The 19,304-nt window shown below is 34.0% G+C and overlaps 1 protein-coding gene across 3 annotated transcripts in view; it reads left to right on the top strand.

The window, feature by feature from the left end:
• Positions 1–19,304, top strand: part of NEMF (nuclear export mediator factor) — a 74,789-nt gene that overhangs the window by 49,102 nt on the left and 6,383 nt on the right. For all 3 annotated transcript variants that reach the window (XM_031952817.1, XM_031952816.1, XM_031952818.1), the window contains exons 24-27: positions 978–1,020; positions 2,192–2,241; positions 4,161–4,308; positions 10,202–10,279. In XM_031952817.1, the coding sequence (XP_031808677.1) occupies positions 978–1,020; positions 2,192–2,241; positions 4,161–4,308; positions 10,202–10,279 (319 nt within the window). The remainder of the gene's footprint in view (positions 1–977; positions 1,021–2,191; positions 2,242–4,160; positions 4,309–10,201; positions 10,280–19,304) is intronic.

Below are 19,304 nucleotides of genomic sequence, written 5' to 3'. Positions count from 1 at the left end.
ATTCATGGATATCTACATTAATATTTTTGTATATTTGGCAACTTTCTTTTTAGCAATAACATAAATCTAAGAAAGGAATCTCAAAGGGTGGAGACAACTTAATAATTCCACATTAATATCCATAATAATTATACCATTTTAAGGGATAATTCCCTTGTTTTTAAGAAATGTAGAAATAAAAAAAATCAGTATATATGAATATGCTTTATGAAATCTGATTTCAACCAATCTAACTCAAATTAGAAACAACAAGGCTATCATTTCCTAAATTGATTGTATAAAGCTGATGGCCTTGAAGAAAGCTTAAAATACAGCTTGTCCAAGTGAAGTGCTTAATATATAGAAAATTTAAAAGAACAATGTTATATAGATTTTATTTTATTTTATTTATTTGTTTTTTTTTATTTAATAGCCTTTTATTTACAGGCTATATGCATGGGTAACCTTACAGCATTAACAATTGCCAAACCTCTTGTTCCAATTTTTCACCTCTTACCCCCCCACCCCCTCCCCTAGATGGCAGGATGACCAGTAGATGTTAAATACATTAAAATATAAATTAGATACACAATAAGTATACATGACTTAAACGTTATTTTGCTGTACAAAAAGAATCAGACTTTGAAATATTGTACAATTAGCTTGTGAAGGAAATCAAAAATGCAGGTGAGCTTAAATATAGGGATTGGGAATTCAATGTAATGGTTTTTAGTCATCTCCCAGAGTTCTTTCTCTGGGCATAGCTGGTTCAGTTCATTACTGCTCCATTGGAAATGATTTGGTTGATCTCGTTGCTGAGGATGGCCAGGTCCATCAGAACTAGTCATCATTATTATATAGATTTTACCAAAGAATTGGATTTATTTGTAGTGTTACTAATGAAAAAAGGTATGTGAAGAGCATTTTGTTTTGATGCCTAAGGTGATTTTTTAAAAGACATTACTAATAAGTGATAGAATTTGTTCTTCTTTTCATAGATCCTTCCAGAAAACAGTTACTAGAGAAGATGCTTCTGATGTGGTAAGTTGTTTGCTGAGCTTTTTAAAGAAAATAGCATTATGTGTACTTTTAAAAGAAGAAAGTAACTTCTTAAGATAGCAATTTTGTAGAAATTAGGATTAGACCAAATATTTTATATCATATGTAACAAAAAGCTCAAAATAGAAAGGTAACCTGAATATAAAAGATCAAACCATTAATATTAGAGTGAGACCAAGTACTTTTCCACCACAGTAGTTAGGAGGAGAAATCTTAACCAGACAAGGAAAAAAGATGTTTTAAAAGGTAAAATAGGCTATGTTTACTATATAAAACTGGAAATGTTTTAACACAGATAAAATCAATAAAGACCGAATAGTGGAAAGGGGGTGGAATGAGAAAAATATTTGCAGCAGTGTTACTAGTAAAAGTCTTACATTCAGAATATACATTTATATCAAGTGCCATTCTGCAATAGATAAATGATATGAAACTTTCAAAAATGGTTTTCATATTATAAATGGTCAGATAAAAGTATGATCCAAGTCATTAATAATTTTTTAAAAATACAAAATAAAGCAACACTTAAAAGGTTTTTTTTAAAATATGGAAACAGTATTGGAGGGTCTTTGATGAAATGTGGTCCAACTGTTTTGGATTTCAATTTGGAATCATGGAAGAAAAGTTACTAAACTGCCTATGTTCTCTGACCTGGCAGTATCACTCCCAGTGGGCTTATACCACAAAGTGAACATTCAAAGTAAAACCTCATTTTATATTATAAAAGTCATAGCATTACTGTTTGTGGTAGCAAAGAACTAAAAAGAAAGTAGATGCCCATCCTTTGGGAAATGGCTGAAATGAAGGAATGTTATTAATTAATAAATATAATGATGAAGATGAATAATTGAGAGTAATAGGAAAACCTGTGATGATCTTGAAAAAATGATAATCAAAAATAGGCCCTTTTATGGCAGAGAAGCTGAGGAGGGGGAGGGGGAGGGACAGAACACATATACATTATCAGGTAGGGTCATTGAATCAGATATTTTTTGCTTTCTTAAGTGATTTTCTTTGTCACTAGAAATAATTAAAGGCATTCATAAAACATTTTTTGCTTTTGTTTTTAATATTTGAAAAGTCATTAGTATCGGGGTTTATTTTTTTGTTTTTTGTTTTTTGTTTTTTTTTGCTTGTTTCTTTGGCTTAATAGAATGACAGTAAATTACATGGCCGGAGGCATTTGTCCGCCAAGGAACGAAGGTAAAACAATTTGTATTTTCAAAAATCAAATATCTTGATTTGTAACTAATGATAGTTTAGTTGACATATCAGCTGTCTTTTTTTAAAGCTCAGCTTTATTAAATTGAAATTACCTGTTTATAAGTCTCAGAATAATAAGTCACTTAATTTAATTTTAATGTTTAAATGTAAAAGGTTTTTCTGTTTAAAGACTTGAACTTTATTAGGATTAATTATTAGGATTTAATATGGTTATTGATCTCATCTTAATAAATTGCAAAATCTGTCTGGCAAATATTTATTGAATGCCTCCCATGTGTAAGGCACTGGATGTTGGGGATACAAAGATAGACTGTGATCTCCATGAAGTAGAAAAAGAAACACTCAAATAATTTGATACCAAAGAAAGTAAAGAGATCCCAGCTATGATAATTGTCAAGGCTAGAGTTGTGAAGGAAATAGTCTTGATGAAGGAATGACATCTGTATTTGAAAAGTAGGAGCAGGGTTTTAGCAGATGCCAAATGCCTCTCCAGGAGAAAAAGTGAAAGAATGGATAGTAGACAGGTCTCCAGTTTGGCTGAAATGAAGAACAAGGGAAAGAAATTAATATGCTATAAGGATAGCCAGGAAGGATGGAGTCAGAATATGGAGGATTTGAACATTGATTGTCATATTTCTCTGTTGAGCAACTATCTGTAGGTAACAAAACAGGTTCTGTACCAAAGAGGGCATTTATTAAAGAAAAGAAGTCTAATGCCTTTTCCTTAAGGACAACTAACATATATATGTATAAAAATATAAAAGCGTATTGAAGGGGAGAGATGGTTCCTGAATGTATTGGTCAGGCTAAAGAATAAAGGGAATTAATCAGGAAAAACTCACGTAAAAGAGACTTTTTAAAAAAAAATTAGAGAAGATACCATAAGTTTTGATTTAAGGAAGTGCTATAAAAGTTCTTTCTCTCTCTCTCTCTCTCTCTCTGAACTCTATCATGTAAAGAAGATTAGCAGGTTGGGCAATATCTTTTAAGTGGAAAGAGAACTAGAAATATCAGGGCATTTATAAAAATAGCTTAGAAAGTCAGGGCAGTATATTTGTAGCAAATCATTATCTATAGTCGAACAAAGTAAATGGAAAAAATGGTGCCAGGTTTTGGGAATAAAACGAGATGGAAATATGGTACTTATCCTTGTAATTAAAATTGATTAAGGAAAATAGGACAGAAACACTTTAGAAGAAATAATATACTTAGGCAAGCTTAAATAAGTTCCAAGTTTGTTATCTATAAAAATACTATAGGAATTAACTGGGAAGGAAAGATCACTCTTAGCTAGGATAGTTTTAAGGAGTGAGTTAAGGTTGAAAATGTAGGTGGGGCCAAATGATAGGTCATTGATTGCCTGGATTATTCATTGTATTAGGCCATTGTTTCACCTTCGTTTAGCTTTAGATTGGATTAGAACAGTTAAGCAAGAAGGGGAAAATTGGTGACGTAAGAAAGTTATATAAGCTGTTTTAAAATGTTATGTACCACAAAATTCAACTTATATGTTTTTTGAATTATATTAGAAATAGTTGACACGTATAGCAATTTAGGCTTTTACATCTAGTAGTATACTTGAGCCATTATTGCTATTCCAAATACAGTCTTATGCCCATATTAATATAGCATTTTAAGTTTTACAAAGCATGTTTCACTTTTTATTTTATGTGATACAACAACCCTATGGAGTGGTTGCTATTATTATCCCCATTTTATATATGGGGAAACTGAGACTAAAAAAATTCAATGATTTATCAAAGTCTAACACATAGTAGATATATGAGACAGGATTTGAAGTCAGGTCCAACTGACTATGGCAGAGCTGAGAAAGTTGTTTTGGATTCAAAGAATTTGAATTAATAAAGATCAGAAATTAATTTTTTGTTCATTTTTAGGGAAATGAAGAAAAAAAAGCAACCAAATGATTCAACAGATTTAGATATATTGGAGGACAAGGGAAAAGAAAATACACTGAAGACTGAAGTTTTTCCAAATACAAGCAAAACTGTTTCGGGTCCACAACCAATGAAGAGAGGACAGAAGGTAGAGGCTGAGAAGTTACAAGATTAATCGTTATTAAAATTACTACTAAAATGTGGTTGGTAGAAAAAATAAGGTTTTGTGGGATTCTAATTTTTCATTTTACTGAAAAACAAGATGTAAAAGAAATTAAAATTATTTAATAGATAATCATAGACTTAAATTTAAGAGGTGGAAAGGACCTAAGAGAGCAAGTCTAAGTATTTTTTTGAGGAAATTAAGGCCCAGAGAAGTTAAGTGGTTTTTCTATTCTCTGTCTTAATGCTTTTTGTTGAGTTTAGCCTGGAAATTTTGTGAGGGTTTTTTAAAAATTCTTAAGCATAATTTTAGGTGACTTATGGTATACTTTAACTTATGATAATGTAATACTAATAACTAACTTACTGTATTTACTATGTGCCAATCACTGTATTAAGTGATTTTCAATTATTATCTCATTTTATTCTCACCACAACCCTGGGAAGTAAATGCTATTATTATCTTATTTTAAAGATTAGGAAACAGAGACAGAGGTTAATGGTGTTATATAGGTAGTCAATGTCTGAGGAGAGATCTGTACTTAGTCTTCCTGATTTCAGACTCTACACTCTATGAAAGACCAAAAATCTAAAGGAATTTGTTCAGAGCATATACTAGTTTACTAACTTATGTTCTTACTGTCCTATTTGTCTTTGGCCCTAAACTTCTTAAAAGAATAATTTAAACTCCCTACTTATTATTCTCTGATTTCTTACAGAAATCTTCTATTATTCAAGTGAAATTGTTTTTTTGAAGCCTACAAATGGCTTCCTAAGTAAAAAAATATAGAGTCCTTTTCTCAGTCTGTATATTTCATGACTTCTTTGTAACATGTGACACTTGATCAGTCTCTTCTTCAAACTTTCTTCCATGACCTACCATATTCTATGCTAGAAGGCTGCTTGGCATAATGGAAAATTCACTGAATTGGAAGCCTGAGGTCTCACTTATAGTACTTAGCTGTGTAATCTTGGGCAAATTACTTTTCTTTAGGCTTCCAAATTATTATTATTATTATTTTTAATAACTTTTTATTTCCAGAACCTAAGCCAGGGTAATTTTTTACAACATCCCTTGCACTCACTTCTGTTCCGATTTTTCCCCTCTCTCCCTCCACCCCCTCCCCTAGATGGCAAGCAGTCCTATACATGTTAAAGAAGTTACAGTATATCTTAGATACAATATATGTGTGCAGAACCGAACAGTACTCTTGTTGCTCAGGGAGAATTGGATTCAGAAGGTATAAATAACCCGGAAGGAAAAACAAAAATGCAAGCAGTTCACATTCATTTCCTAGTGTTCTTTCTTTGGGTGTAGCAGCTTCTGTCCATCCTTGATGAATTGAAACTGAGTTAGATCTTCTCTTTGTCGAAGAAATCCACTTCCATCAGAATACATCCTCATACAGTATTGTTATTGAGGTATATAATGATCTCCTGGTTCTGCTCATTTCACTCGGCATCAGTTCATGTAAGTCTCTCCAAGCCTCTCTGTATTCATCCTGCTGGTCATTTCTTAACAGAACAATAATATTCCATAACATTCATATACCACAATTTACTCAACCATTCTCCAATTGATAGGCATCCATTCATTTTCCAGTTTCTAGCCACTACAAAAAGGGCTGCCACAAACATTTTGGCACATACAGGTCCCTTTCCTTTCTTTAGTATCTCTTTGTCTTAAGCCCAGTAGAAACACTGCTGGATCAAAGGATATGCACAGTTTGATAACTTTTTGGGCATAGTTCCAAATTGTTCTCCAGAATGGCTGGATGTGTTCACAAAACATGTATCATTGTCCCTGTTTTCCCACATCCCCTCCAACATTCCGTGTTATCTTTCCCTGTCATTCTAGCCAATCTGACAGGTGTGTAGTGGTATCTCAGAGTTGTCTTAATTTGCCTTTTTCTGATTAATAATGTCCAAATTATTTTTTTTATAAAATAAGCCAAGTTGGACAGGTAACCTCTAAAATTCTTTAGTTCATAGTTCTGTTCTTCTGATCTTTCTTTCTCCTTTTCTGACTTTTTCTCCTCTTAACCACCAAATACAAACATTCCCCCAAGTGAAAATCTTGCCTTTTTCTTTAGGCTTCTTTTTTCCTTAGTCAGTACAGTCAGTAGAGTGTCAAACTTGGGAATCAAGAAGATTTGTGTTCGAATTCTGTCTCAAACAACTGTGTAATCCTGAGGAACTCACTTAGACTTTGCCTCTAGTTTTCTCATGTATTAAATAGGGATCAAAGTAGCACTTATTTCACAAGATTGTTATGAGGATCAAATGAGTTAACAGATAGTTAACTTGCTTAGCAAACCTTACAATGCTATTTATTATTTTTATTAACAAACTACAAAAAACATTTTTTACTTTTTAGTAATTTAAAAAACCAATATTGACTATCATCACAATGAAGTAAGTTTAACAATTATTTAATTAATTCAACACAGTCATTTTTGTTAGTCCCAATTAGTAATAATAATATTAACTGAAAAATACTTTATATTATCTCATTTATTATCTCATTTAAATATTATCTCATTTCATACAACAATCCCACAAAGCAGGTAACTTACTATTCTGATTTTACAGCTGAGGCAACTGAGGGATAGGTCAAATAATTTGTCCAGTGTCACACAAAAAGTATTTGAGGACAAATCTGAATACTGTCTTCCCAATTCCAAGCCCAAGATTTTGTTCACTGACCCATCTAGGTGCATCCTCAGCAAGATTCTATGTACAGGGGAATAGACCTAAATGGTGAAGTAAAGGCAGGACCCACTCGAGCTCTCCTCCAAGTACCTTTAATTAATGACCTAAACAAATTCTAGATGGGCAGAACTCACTAAGAAACAGGGTGAAACAATTTTCTAGCATAGGACAACTTTGAAAGTTGACAAGAAAGGCTTGTCATACAGGGTGATAATGGATCACAGTGCAGGTTTCTCCAGCACAGTCTCAGCACCAGTAAACCAGAAACAGGTCTTGGGGTGACTGAATCAGTGGGAAAAGTGGCAGTTTCCAGACTTCTCAGCCCAAAGACACCCAAAATAACTTAGTAGACAGGCGGGAAAGATTTGTTGCTCCTGGGTGAGAATCCAACTCAGGCCCTACCAGCATAGCCCCAGCCCCAGAAAATCAGCAGGAGGCCTTGGGAGCCCCTGAATCAACAAGGATAGTGGAGCTTTCAGCCCACAGATAGTAAGGAGGTTGAACAAATTGGTCAAAATAAGATTACATTGCTAACAATGTAGCAAAACTCTGTTGCTTTGCCTGTACTCTAATCTGAGTCACAGTTCTGGTGGTATTTCCAAGTCAAAGAGAAGCATTAGCATACTAGAGCTTGCACCCACAGTCAAGTAGGGACCCTCCTCAGCTTTAGGGCAGAAAAAAGTGCTTGTGGTCATTCACAGACCAGAGCATAGGCCAGGAGAGTAATAAATACACCTCTTTTAAGATCATACCAACTTGAAAAAATGGGAAACTTGCAATTCTCTAAGAGGATCTCTGAAAACAGCTGCATAAAACCCCTTAAACCTTAGAACAGTATACTCTTCACCCTGGAAGCAAAGCCCTACTTTTAAAAAAATATTAAAAGTCAAGTAATGTACTGGAAGCATGAACAGAAAAATATTTTGACCATAGAAAGTCACTATGGTAACAAGGAATATCAAAACACATGCTCAGAAGCTAACAAAGTTATTGCTCATACATACAAAGCCTCCAAGAGAAATATGAATTGATCTCAATTCAGTTCAATAGAAGAGCTCACAAAAGAATTTTGAAAATCAAATAAGAAAGGTAGAGGAAAAATTGAGAAGAGAAATGAAATGATGCAAAAAAAAAAAATGAAAAACAAGCCAATAGTTTGATAAAGAAGACACACACACACACAAATACTGACGAAAATAACACCTTAAAAAACAGAGTAGACCATGTAAAAGAATGTAAAGGTAAAAGAAGTACAAAAAATCAATGAGGAAAAGAATGCCTTAAAGAGAATTGGTAAAATGGGGAAAAAAATGCACTGAAGATAATAATTCTTTTAAAATAGAAGTGGATTTCAAGGTAATCCCAATAGACTTTAGATAAGAAATGCCATCTGCATCTAGAAAAAGAACTATGGAAATTAAATGTAAATCAACACATGCTATGTTCACTTGTTTTTTGTTTTTTTTTTCTATCCCATAGTTTTTCCCTTTTGTTCTGATTTTTCTCTCCCAACATGGTTTATAAAACAATGTAAATAAATAAGATTGATTTTGAAAAAAAGGAACAAAAAATAGTAGGGCTAGTAATCATTAATCTTGGATAAAGTCAAATAAAGATTTAATCAAGAGAGAAATGTACATTATATCAGTCACATTATTGTTTTAGAGGCATGTTTACATATGGTAAATGTATGTGCATATATATGTAAGCATATATGGATATGTTTGCATGTTGGTTTCTGTAAAAAAAAAATAAAATAAAATTGGATACAGAAGCTCACTGAAGAAAATAATTCCTTAAAAATTACAATCAAGCAAATAGAAAATAGAAAACTAATGACTGTGAGAAATCAAGAAACAAACAAAAAGAATGAAAAAATAGAAGACTGATCTGGAAAAAAGAACCTATACATCATCTTTAAAGAAAGTTTCAAAGAAAATGGCCCTGATATTCTAGAACCAGAGGGCAAAAGAAATTGAAAGATCAGTCACCTCCTGAAAGAGATCACACCCTGAAAACTCCCAGGAATATTATAGCCAAATTCCAGAACTTCCCAAGTTAAGGGCAAAATGTTACAAGCAGCCAGAAACAATTAAAGTATCATGAAGCTACAATTGGGATAATAAAAGATTTAGCAGCTTCATTTTTTTTTTCTTTATTTATTTGCAAAGCATATGAATGGGTAATTTTCCCATCATTGATCCTTACAAAACCTTTTATTTCAAATTTTCCCCAACTTCCCCTCATCCCCTCTCCTAGCTGGCAGTTAGTCCAATACATGTTACATATGTTGAAATACCTGTTAAATCCAATATATGTTTACATATTTATACAGTTATCTTGCTACAGAAGAAAAATCAGATCAAGAAGGAAGGAAAAGAAAAACAGAAAAAATAAAATGCAAGCAAATAAGAACAGAGAGAGTGAGAATGTGTTCCACACTGTTCCCATGGTTCTCTCTCTGGGTGTAGATGGTTCTCTTCATCATTGAACAAATGGAACTGGTTTGAATCCTCTCATTGAAGAGAGCCACATCCATGCCGTGTGTAATGATCTCCTGGTTCTAGCAACTTCACTTTAAAGGAAGAACAAAGATGAGATTACAACTAAGAATCACCAAAACTAAGTGTAATCCTTAAAGGAAAAAGGGATATTCAGTAAAATAAAGGACTTTAAGACATTCCCAATTAAAGATTAAAGTTGAATAGAAAGTTTGATTTTTAAGTAGTAGACTCAGAAAAAGCATAAAAAGTAAATGATGAGCAGGGTGTTCTTAGAAGAACCTGGAAAGACTTGGATGGGCTGATACAAAGTGAAATGTACTGTATAAAAAGTAACAACAATATTATAAAATGATCAATTGTGAATGAGAACTATTATCATAATACTATTTTGGACATGTTGATTTTAAGATGTCTGTAAGATATCCAGTGTGAGATGTCCAATTTGGTATCGAGGTTAGGACAAGAAAAAGGTAAAGATTGCATATTGTCTACAAAAATGGTTTTATATTCATTGTTTTGTTTTCCACATCAATCTATTATCATGGTTTAGATACTTTGTATATTTATTGAATGAATGAATGGAAAAATTCCTTCCTGAGTAGATAATGATTGACTTTTTTTTTTAACTTTTGGATTTCTCATACCAGTCTTTTGACTCCACAGAGTAAAATTAAAAAAATGAAAGAAAAATATAAAGATCAAGATGAGGAAGATCGTGAACTTATCATGAAGCTCCTTGGAGTAAGTGAAACCTGAAACTATTTTCAGCTTGCTTCTTATCAATAAATGATACAAAGTAACATGTTTGAGGGGGATAAAAATCCTAACATTCTTGGGGGTAGAGGGAAGATTGTATAGAGCAAAGGCAAAGTTTTTCAAAGGGCATAATTGTTATGTTATGTGTTTGTCTTCTATCCTTGTGTCTTGTTTGCCTCTGTCATAAATTAACCAAAATGGGGCCCAGTAGCTTAAAGTCTTAGAGAAGTAGAGTACCTGAAGACCAGCACAAGATGAGTGGAGGTTGGTGCTCCTTGTATTTATACCTCAAGTTTCAAGTTTTACAAATAGGCAGCTTCCCATAATAGTTAGCCATAAGAACTACTGAAAAGACAACCAAAAGGTATAGATTGTCTTACCCCAAGTATGGAGAGCAAGGGGCATTTTACTGTGACCTGCAAAGTGTACTTTGTGTTTCTAACAATATCGATGCCATTTGGTCTGTCTCCTAAAGGAGAAAATGAAAGGACTTGATGAACTCTCCAGAGTATCAGAAATACTAAAAAAGTTGAAAAGAAGATAAAGTATATAAGACAGAAGTCAGTTCTCATCTGTGTCAGGAAATTATAGGATATAGAAATACAGTAGTAATTTGTATAAATTTTCTCTTAATAACCACTTATTTTTTCCTCCTTCTTCCCCACTGGGAGACAAAAAAACCACTCCTTTAAAACAAAAATGCATGTCAAGGAAAACAAAATGCTGAATTGGCCATTTCTTAAAAATATGTATCTCATATTGTATCTTTGATGAGGTGAAGTCTAATTTTCAGGGCTCCTGGTATGGGAACCAAAAATATAATGAAGTTTAGGTTTTAGAGTTTCCTTTTATAGGGAACCAAATGATAAGGTCTAGATTTAGGGAACCAAAATGAGATTAGGGTTTCTGATGGTCTGGAAGTTAAATGATAAGGTCTAATGACAGGTTTGGGGTTCAGGGAACCAAATGGAGAGGTTTGGCTCCCCTGCAAGGGGATCCCTAGATCCGTGCAAGGGTTGGGAATTTTGGGGAACCTCCTTCTGGTGGTACAGGGATTCTCTGTAAAGGAATTTACAAACCCGAAAAGCTAGATTGATAAAAGAGATTTATTATAGGGATTGGGAAGTAAGGTTAGAAATCCTGACAGAGAGGCATAAAGTCTCATTAGGGAAGTAGGTGAGATAAAGAAAGGGTAACACTGGAAAAGAATGTTATCCAGTGGGCAGAGGCCTCCTTGGCATAGCAACCATGGCATAGCTGGCATATCTAGAAGCTCTGCAAAGAAATTGCCATTTTTATAAAGATGTCTTTGGTTACAAGGGAGGCCTGCTCCCATCCCAATGAAGCTGGTGGTTGGAGTTGAATTAAATAGAAGATCTTTACTTGAATAGGGTTAGAATTCTTTTAGCTCAGGACTGAACCAACCCCATCCAGATAACAGAATGAAGCTGTTTATCTTGTTTTTCTCGAGCGGGGTCCCTCACTGAGGCGCAGAGTGCAAGGAGAATTTCTCCTTCAAGGATTTTTAGAGTTTCAGGGTCCCTTCTTCATTTTGTGTCTATCATCTTTCTATCAGGAATTGGACAACATGCTTCCTCATCAAATCTTCTAGAGTCATGGTTAGTCATTGGGTTGAGTAGAGTTTTTAAGTCTTTCCAATTTGTGTTATAGTTAATATAAAAATCGCTTCACTCTGCATTGGTTCATACAAATCTAACCAGGTTTTTAGGAAATTATCTCTAATCATTTTTTATGGCACAATATTCCATTATATTCATATACCATAATTTGTTAACCCATCCCCAAACTGATGCCTACCTCCTTAATTTATGGTTCTTTGATACTACAAACAAAAGAGCTGTTAAAAATATCTTTACACATAAGGGTCTTTTTCCTGTTTTGTTTGTTTTTTTTTTTTATCCTTTGGGTATATAGATCTAGAAGTAGTATTGTTAGATCAAATTGTATACACAGTGATTTTATCAGAGCATTTGTCTAAATTTCTCATGGTTTGGTTTTTGTGTGTGTGTGGACGAGCTGGAAAGATCCACTGAACATTTGCAGCTATCTACATATGAGATTGTTCTCTAGGGGGAATGGAACCATGTTTGGAGAAAGTAGCTCCAAAAAAGGGTGTTATGAAGTCATAGGTACCATCAGGTAACAGCTTTTTCAGTGATGAGCAGAGAGGAAAGAGTTGATAGGAATTCTCTGCTGATGAGTTAGCTGTTTTGAGATAACCCAAGAGAAGCAGTATGCCTAATTCCCCAGGGTATGTGTCTAGAAAGTGACTTCAGAGTCTTTTGTACAACTAAATAAAAGGTTTTTAAATAGAAAAGAAAACTCTAGAGCTATGACAGGCTTGATTGCACAAAGAAAAAAATACTGTGATGACCACGTATTTTAAAATCAGCCGGAGTCAGGAATTAAGGTTAAGGGAAAATCTTCAATCTTTATTCTCAGTAGAGGTGAAGAAGGATTGGAGGTGAAGGGGGATCGTGATAGCAATGTGAGCAGCTGCAACAGGAAGCCAGCCAGCAATCTCTCTCCATCTCTCTTCCTCCCCCTCTTCTTCCATCCATCAAAATCGTCATTTCCTATACAACACATCAGGACTTGCACAGAGAGTGGGCGGGGGCCATTCTTTCTCCAAGCATATATATTAATAGAGTATGGTCCAATTACTATTTAGCCTCACATGCTTTGGACCTCAGTGCATCAACTCGAGCTTCAGCCCATTAAAAAATACAACTCAGGAGAAAGAATAGTAATTTGAAGGAGAGAATGTTGAAGAAGAGAGCTAACTGGCAATGAGTCCACAGTTTAAAATATCCATCTGCAAATGCACAAAATATTGATAATAAACAAGGTGAATAGAGATTATCATAAAAAAGGCAAATTTGACCTCATTGATCCTTTGAAAGAATTTGTGGTTGAAATTTCAATTTAGAATGGTAAAGCATATTCAAAGTAAATATAAGGCATTAAATAATTTGTCATGGTAATTAGCAACAAATTAGCCTTAGGAACTGTCAAAAGAAGACAAAGGACTACAACACTTATTCCAGTGAGGTTATGAAAGCCAAAGAGAATTTAGCTGTGAAGCACTATGTGCTAAGGAGAAATATTCATGTGAGGAATCCAGAACCGTGTTTTGAGAGGGGGAAGAATTTGGGTGGCCATCAATAGGTAGTAAAAGAAAATATATTGTTTGAGGTTTTGGCAAGGAGTAATATATGAGACTATATTGACCAAAAATGGAAAGAAGGCCATTTGCAGCCTGTATTTAGCTTTTCTTTTCTCTCTCAAAAAGAATGATCATTGTACCTTTCAAGGGACAGAGCAAAAATGGTTAATCAGGATTAATCTAAATCCCCTTGATGAGTTTGTCACCAAATCCAGATGAATTCCATCTTGTTATACTAATTACTAATCAAGGCAGTTGATAAACATGTATTAAATACTGTGTGCTGGGCACTATGCTACTTGCTGGGAATATAAAAGAAAGGCAAAAGATAGTTCTTGCTCTCAAGGAACTCACAAATTAATCTGTTTATGTAGATTTTAGCAAAACAGTTGACAGTCTTTCTTGCAGACAAGAGGGAGAAAGATGGTTTATGATACTACAACTAAGCTGGATTCTTGGACTCAAAGAATTAATTGATGATGATGATAGGTAGTATTTAAATAGCATTTAAAGATATGCCAAGCACTTTATAAATATTATCTCCTGATAGGTGCTATAGCTGTCCCCATTTTGCAAATGAAAAAACTGATGAGGTACAGATGAGGTAGAAGTTTTAAGTGACTGCTCAAACAGATCTGATTTCAGCTCCAACACTATTGTACAAACGAGAAGTCTTGAGCTCTTGGGTGTAATGCCCCAGAGATCTTTGCCCCTGTTCAATTTAACTTTTTTTAACGACTAGTATGAAAACATGGATTATGTAATGTCTTTGTCAAGTTTATAGATGAAAAGCTAGGAAAGAAAATTAATTCATGTGATAAGTTTTAGATTTGGGGAAACCAAATGAAATTAGGGTTTTTCGTGGTCAGGGAGTTAAATGAGGTCTAGTGGCAGGTTCGGGGTTCAGGAGCCAAATGGAGAGGTTTGGCTCCCCTGCACCCCCTTGGGATTTGGCACAAGGGTAGGGAGTTTGGGGAACTCCCTTCTGGCAGTGTAGAGGTTCTCTGTAAAGGAATTTACAGACCTGAAAACCTAGATTGATAAAAGAGGTTTATTATGGGGATTGGAAGTAAGATTAAAGTCTGGTTAGGGAAATAGATGAGGGTAAAGAGAGGATGGCACTGGAAAGACTATAGCATGGGCAGAGGCTCCTTGGGATGCCAACCATGGTGCTGGCATGTTTGGAACCTCTGCGAAGAGAGAATTTTGGTTTGGCTCTTTTTATAATGCGAGATTTAACTAAAGAGGGCCTGTGGGTGGAGTCCCAAGTTGGCTCTTTGCTGGGTTTTAGGTAGGGCTACAATCTGAATTGAATTCAATGAGTTTCAGGATTGAACTGACCCTACCCAGATAACAAAGATGAAACTGTCCTTGCGGCAGGTTCCCTCACGGAGGCAGAGTTAAGGAGGTTTTCTTCTTTAAGGATTTTCAGAGTTTCGGGGTCCCCTCTTCAATAATAGGATTCAGAATCTGGCTAGAAGTTTGAGCTAAATCTAAAATAAAAATTTGGTTAATTATAAGTCTTAAACTTAGATTTAAAAAGCATCAGTTTCACAAATAAAAAGCAGGAAAATATTAGTAGCTAAACATCAGGGTGACTATAAAAATAAATTGAGGTCTTGGGAAACCACAAATCTAACATGGATTGACAGCTTGATATGGCAACTGTGGCATTGATATGACGGTCAATAGATTGTCTTTTGTTTATCTTCACATAGTAAAACTAGAAGCAATGAATGAAAAGTTCCAAAGAAGCAACTCAAAGCTTGATTTGAAGAAAAACCTAATAGAGCTATCCAAAGTAGAGTGGGCTACTTCAGATTGCTTTTAATTCCTCTTCTCTGGAGATCCTTGAACAAAGTCTAGATCAGTGGTGTCAAGCTCAAATAGAAATGGAGACCATACCTGAAGATCTCCATGGGCTTCATTTTACTTAGAAATTTTCTGTTTTCTTCCACTTTTTGGGGGGAGGGTTGACTGTTTGATACCTCTGCTCTAGATTACTATATATAAGGTGTATATTGTTTAAAAAAAAAAAAAAAAGAAAGAAAGAAAAGAAAAGAAAAGAAAAAGAATCTTGTTCAGACATAGGTTAGATCACCTAATTCTTTTGGGGTTTTTTCTAATTATGATTTTATGGTTCTATAGCTCTACAGTGACTGGAAGAAGGAAATGTTGCTTTGAAAATTATTTTAATAGCTGAATAAGAGGAAAGAAATTTGAGGCAGTTAGATCCATCAGCAGATATTTGTAATAATTCAGATGAGGTGTTGAAGGCTTGCACTAGAGTGGTCTGGGCAGTGACTAAGGGGAGAAGAAAGCATATATAAGAGAGGTTGAAGAAGTGAAATAATTTATTAAAACACCTATGCCAGGCATTGTTAAGGATATAGACCCCAAAAATGACCCTGTGTTCAAGCATCTTATGTATAAGATGCTTTTTGGGAAATATAACATGTTTGCAGATAAATAAATAGAGGATTTTTATATATGGTGATGTTAGAAGGGGACGTTAAGGAGCAACACTATTAACAGGGGATTCAGGAAAGGTTTCTTAAAGGAACTACCATTGCAAGAATCAGAGGTAAAGCCATGCTTTTTGGGCTTGGGAGAAAGCCTGTAAAAAGGCAAATAGATTGGAGATGAAATATTACCAGTTGGCTGGACTAAAGAGAGCACAAGGAAGTTAATGTATAATCGATTTGGAAAGGTACCTTGGATCCAGATTGTGAAGGACCTTAGATACCAAACAGGAGTTTGCACTTTGTCTTTGAGGAAATGAATAAGTAATAGTGAGAAAACATGGTAGAATGTATGGAGAACTGTCTTGGAAGCCAGTGGGATCAAGGTTCAGGTCCCATTTCTGATATCCTGATCTTCTTGTCTTCAGCAAGTCCTTTAAACTCTCAGTACAATATATTGAGTCTGGGCGGCTTTCTAAAGCTCCATATTATAAAGAAGATGCCAACCTGTACTGGAAGGATTGTTTCTTACCTGGGAGTTTCCTATGCTAGTGACATCATAGATCCAGACCTTGTATCTCTGTCTGAGAGCCAGTGAAGTTTCTTGAAAAAGGGAAATTTTGGGCAAAACTGAAGGAAGTCAATGATAGAATTGGCCCACTGTGAATCATGGCAGAAAGGAGGAATTCAGAGAAACATAAGACTTGAATGAAATGATGCAGAATGAATGAACAAAGCAAAATTTTACAAACATACACAGTAACTACAGGAATATAAATAACACTTTAAAAAAAGTAGTTAGTGTATTGTAATGAACCTGTATGGTCCTGAGGAAGTGATAAAGAAACACCTTCCTTCTTTTGAGAGAGATATAAGAAACTTGGATGTGGAATGCCAAGGTTTCATTTGGCCTCTTTAAATGTTCTGTTGAGTAGGGGGGTATAAACGGAAATGACTTTAAAAATAAAAGAACATAAAATGATCAAATGAAAGAAGCATGGAGAGCACAAAAAAAGAAAGAAAATAGGTTTAAACCAGACTCTTAACTATGTATCACAATAAACTACAAATGAATTCATGACTTAAACATAGTCCATAACATAATTTAGAGAATGGAAAGAGTATGGCTGGCAGGGAGAATTTTTCACCAAACAAAGAATGGTTTGACAGCAAATATCATTGATCTGCTGTTGAACATTAAAAGTCTTTCACAATTTGGCTTCAGCTTGTTCTTCTAGATTTATGCAATCAATATATACACATCAATGAAACTATCTTTGTTCATTATCCACATATAATATTTCAGCTCCCGTCTCATTATCTTTGTACAAGCTATTCTTTGTGCTTGGAATATTATAGTCCAGAACGTCTGTTAAATCCAGAACTTTGTTAAGATTTAACTTAAGTGCCCCTGCCTTTTTTGATCCCTCTATTGTTAGTGCCCCCTTCCACTAAAAGAAAATCTTAATAAGTAATCATTTTTTGTACACATATTTTCTCCTCTAAGTTCCTTGAGGTCCAGAATCACTTTTGTATCTTTGGTGCCTTAACATAGTACATTGCAAATAGTTGGTTGCAAATGTTCATTAATTTGAATTAGGAATTCAGAACCATTGGAAGACTATTGGAGTAACCAGAACTAAGAGAATAGTATATAAAAAGTACAGTAATGCAAATAAAGTGAATTTCAATGGAAAGCTAAAAGATGAGTAATTTTATTGACTAATTTTAGTTCTCAAAAAGATGAAGAAATGTACTTCGCTTCCTTTGGTAAAGAAAAGGGGAGCTCTAGGCAGTGTTGCAAACATTGTCAGATCTGATTACTAATTACTGAGTAGTTGGTTTTGATAAACTATTTTGTTATGTTATAAGAGATTCAGAAAGGACTGATATAAAAGCAAATAATAGAAAATTAGAAAAAATAGATTTTTTTAAAAAAATTATTATTTGAAGGGGGGAAAGTTCTAGAAGTAATGAATTGAGATTGATGACAAATTCTGCAGGCAACAAGAAAGGAGGTGTTTAACCATATTGAGGACAAAAGTTATAGTTTTGTTGCTTGCTTTGGCTGATTATTCAGGTCCTATCTTCTAGCTTTCATTTATTAATTTTTTTCATTAATACATTGTTTTCATTTAAAAAAAAAAAAAAGCGCTTCCTTGAAAGTAAGTAAAACAATTTTGGCATACTTGTGACTGATAATGTATAACTTCACTTTTTAGTTTACTGAGAAGGAATATTTGCTTTAACTTTGATTGTATGAGACTATCTTCCAAATGCTATTGCCCATATTGTCCGTTTTATTTGAGGAAGGTTTGTTTTGTCTCTCAGCATTTTTTAAATGAGTTTTTAATGCATTCTTTTACATTATCATAGTTTTTCTTTCCTAAAAAGCCATCCTACATAAAATGATATTTTTTTAAAGAAAAAAAGAAAAAACACAGTATTAACTTATTTTTTTTTTATTATTTTTATTTATTTATTTTTTTAATAGCCTTTTATTTACAAGTTATATGCATGGGTAACTTTACAGCGTTAACAATTGCCAAACCTCTTGTTCCAATTTTTCACACCCCCCATCCCCTCCCCTAGATGGCAGGATGACCAGTAGATGTTACATTAAAATATAAATTAGATACACAATAAGTATACATGACCAAAACATTATTTTGCTGTATAAAAAGAATCAGACTCTGAAATATTGTACAATTAGCTTGTGAAGGAAATCAGAAATGCAGGAGGGCATAAATATAGGGATTGGGAATTCACTGTAATGGTTTTTAGTCATCTCCCCAAGTTCTTTCTCTGGGCGTACAGTATTAACTTATTACTACATTGAAAAAGTCTGAACAGTGCAATGTACAACAAAATGTAGATCTCCCATGTCCTCAAAATATTGGATTAAGAGTATCTTCTCAACTATAGAGGCATCCTTTTTTATAATTTTGGAATATTCACATTTGGTTTTTAGTCTGTGTGCGTCTTTGCATTTATGTTGTTGTAGATATTATTATGTGTATTGTTTTCTTGATTCTGCTTTCTTCACTCTGCACAACTTCAAGTCAATTTTTCCATGCTGCTCAGTATCCATCACATTCATCATTTTTTATACCACAGTAATATTTCATTGTATTCATGTACCAGAGTTTGTTTTAGCCATTTTCCATTTGATGAACATATATTTTATTTCCAGTTTTTTTTTTTAATCACAAAAAGTTCTGCTATAAATATTTTGGTATATAAGGGTACATTTTTTTAATCAGTGGCTTTCTTGGGGTGAGTGTGGGGATATATAAGCCCTAAATGGAGTCTTTCATTCAAAAGGTATAAACATCTTATTTTATTTGTATAATTCCAAAAT

This window comes from Sarcophilus harrisii, chromosome 2, assembly GCF_902635505.1.
Source record: "Sarcophilus harrisii chromosome 2, mSarHar1.11, whole genome shotgun sequence".
NCBI lineage: Eukaryota > Metazoa > Chordata > Mammalia > Dasyuromorphia > Dasyuridae > Sarcophilus > Sarcophilus harrisii.
This window is presented reverse-complemented; position numbering and strand designations above follow the sequence as displayed.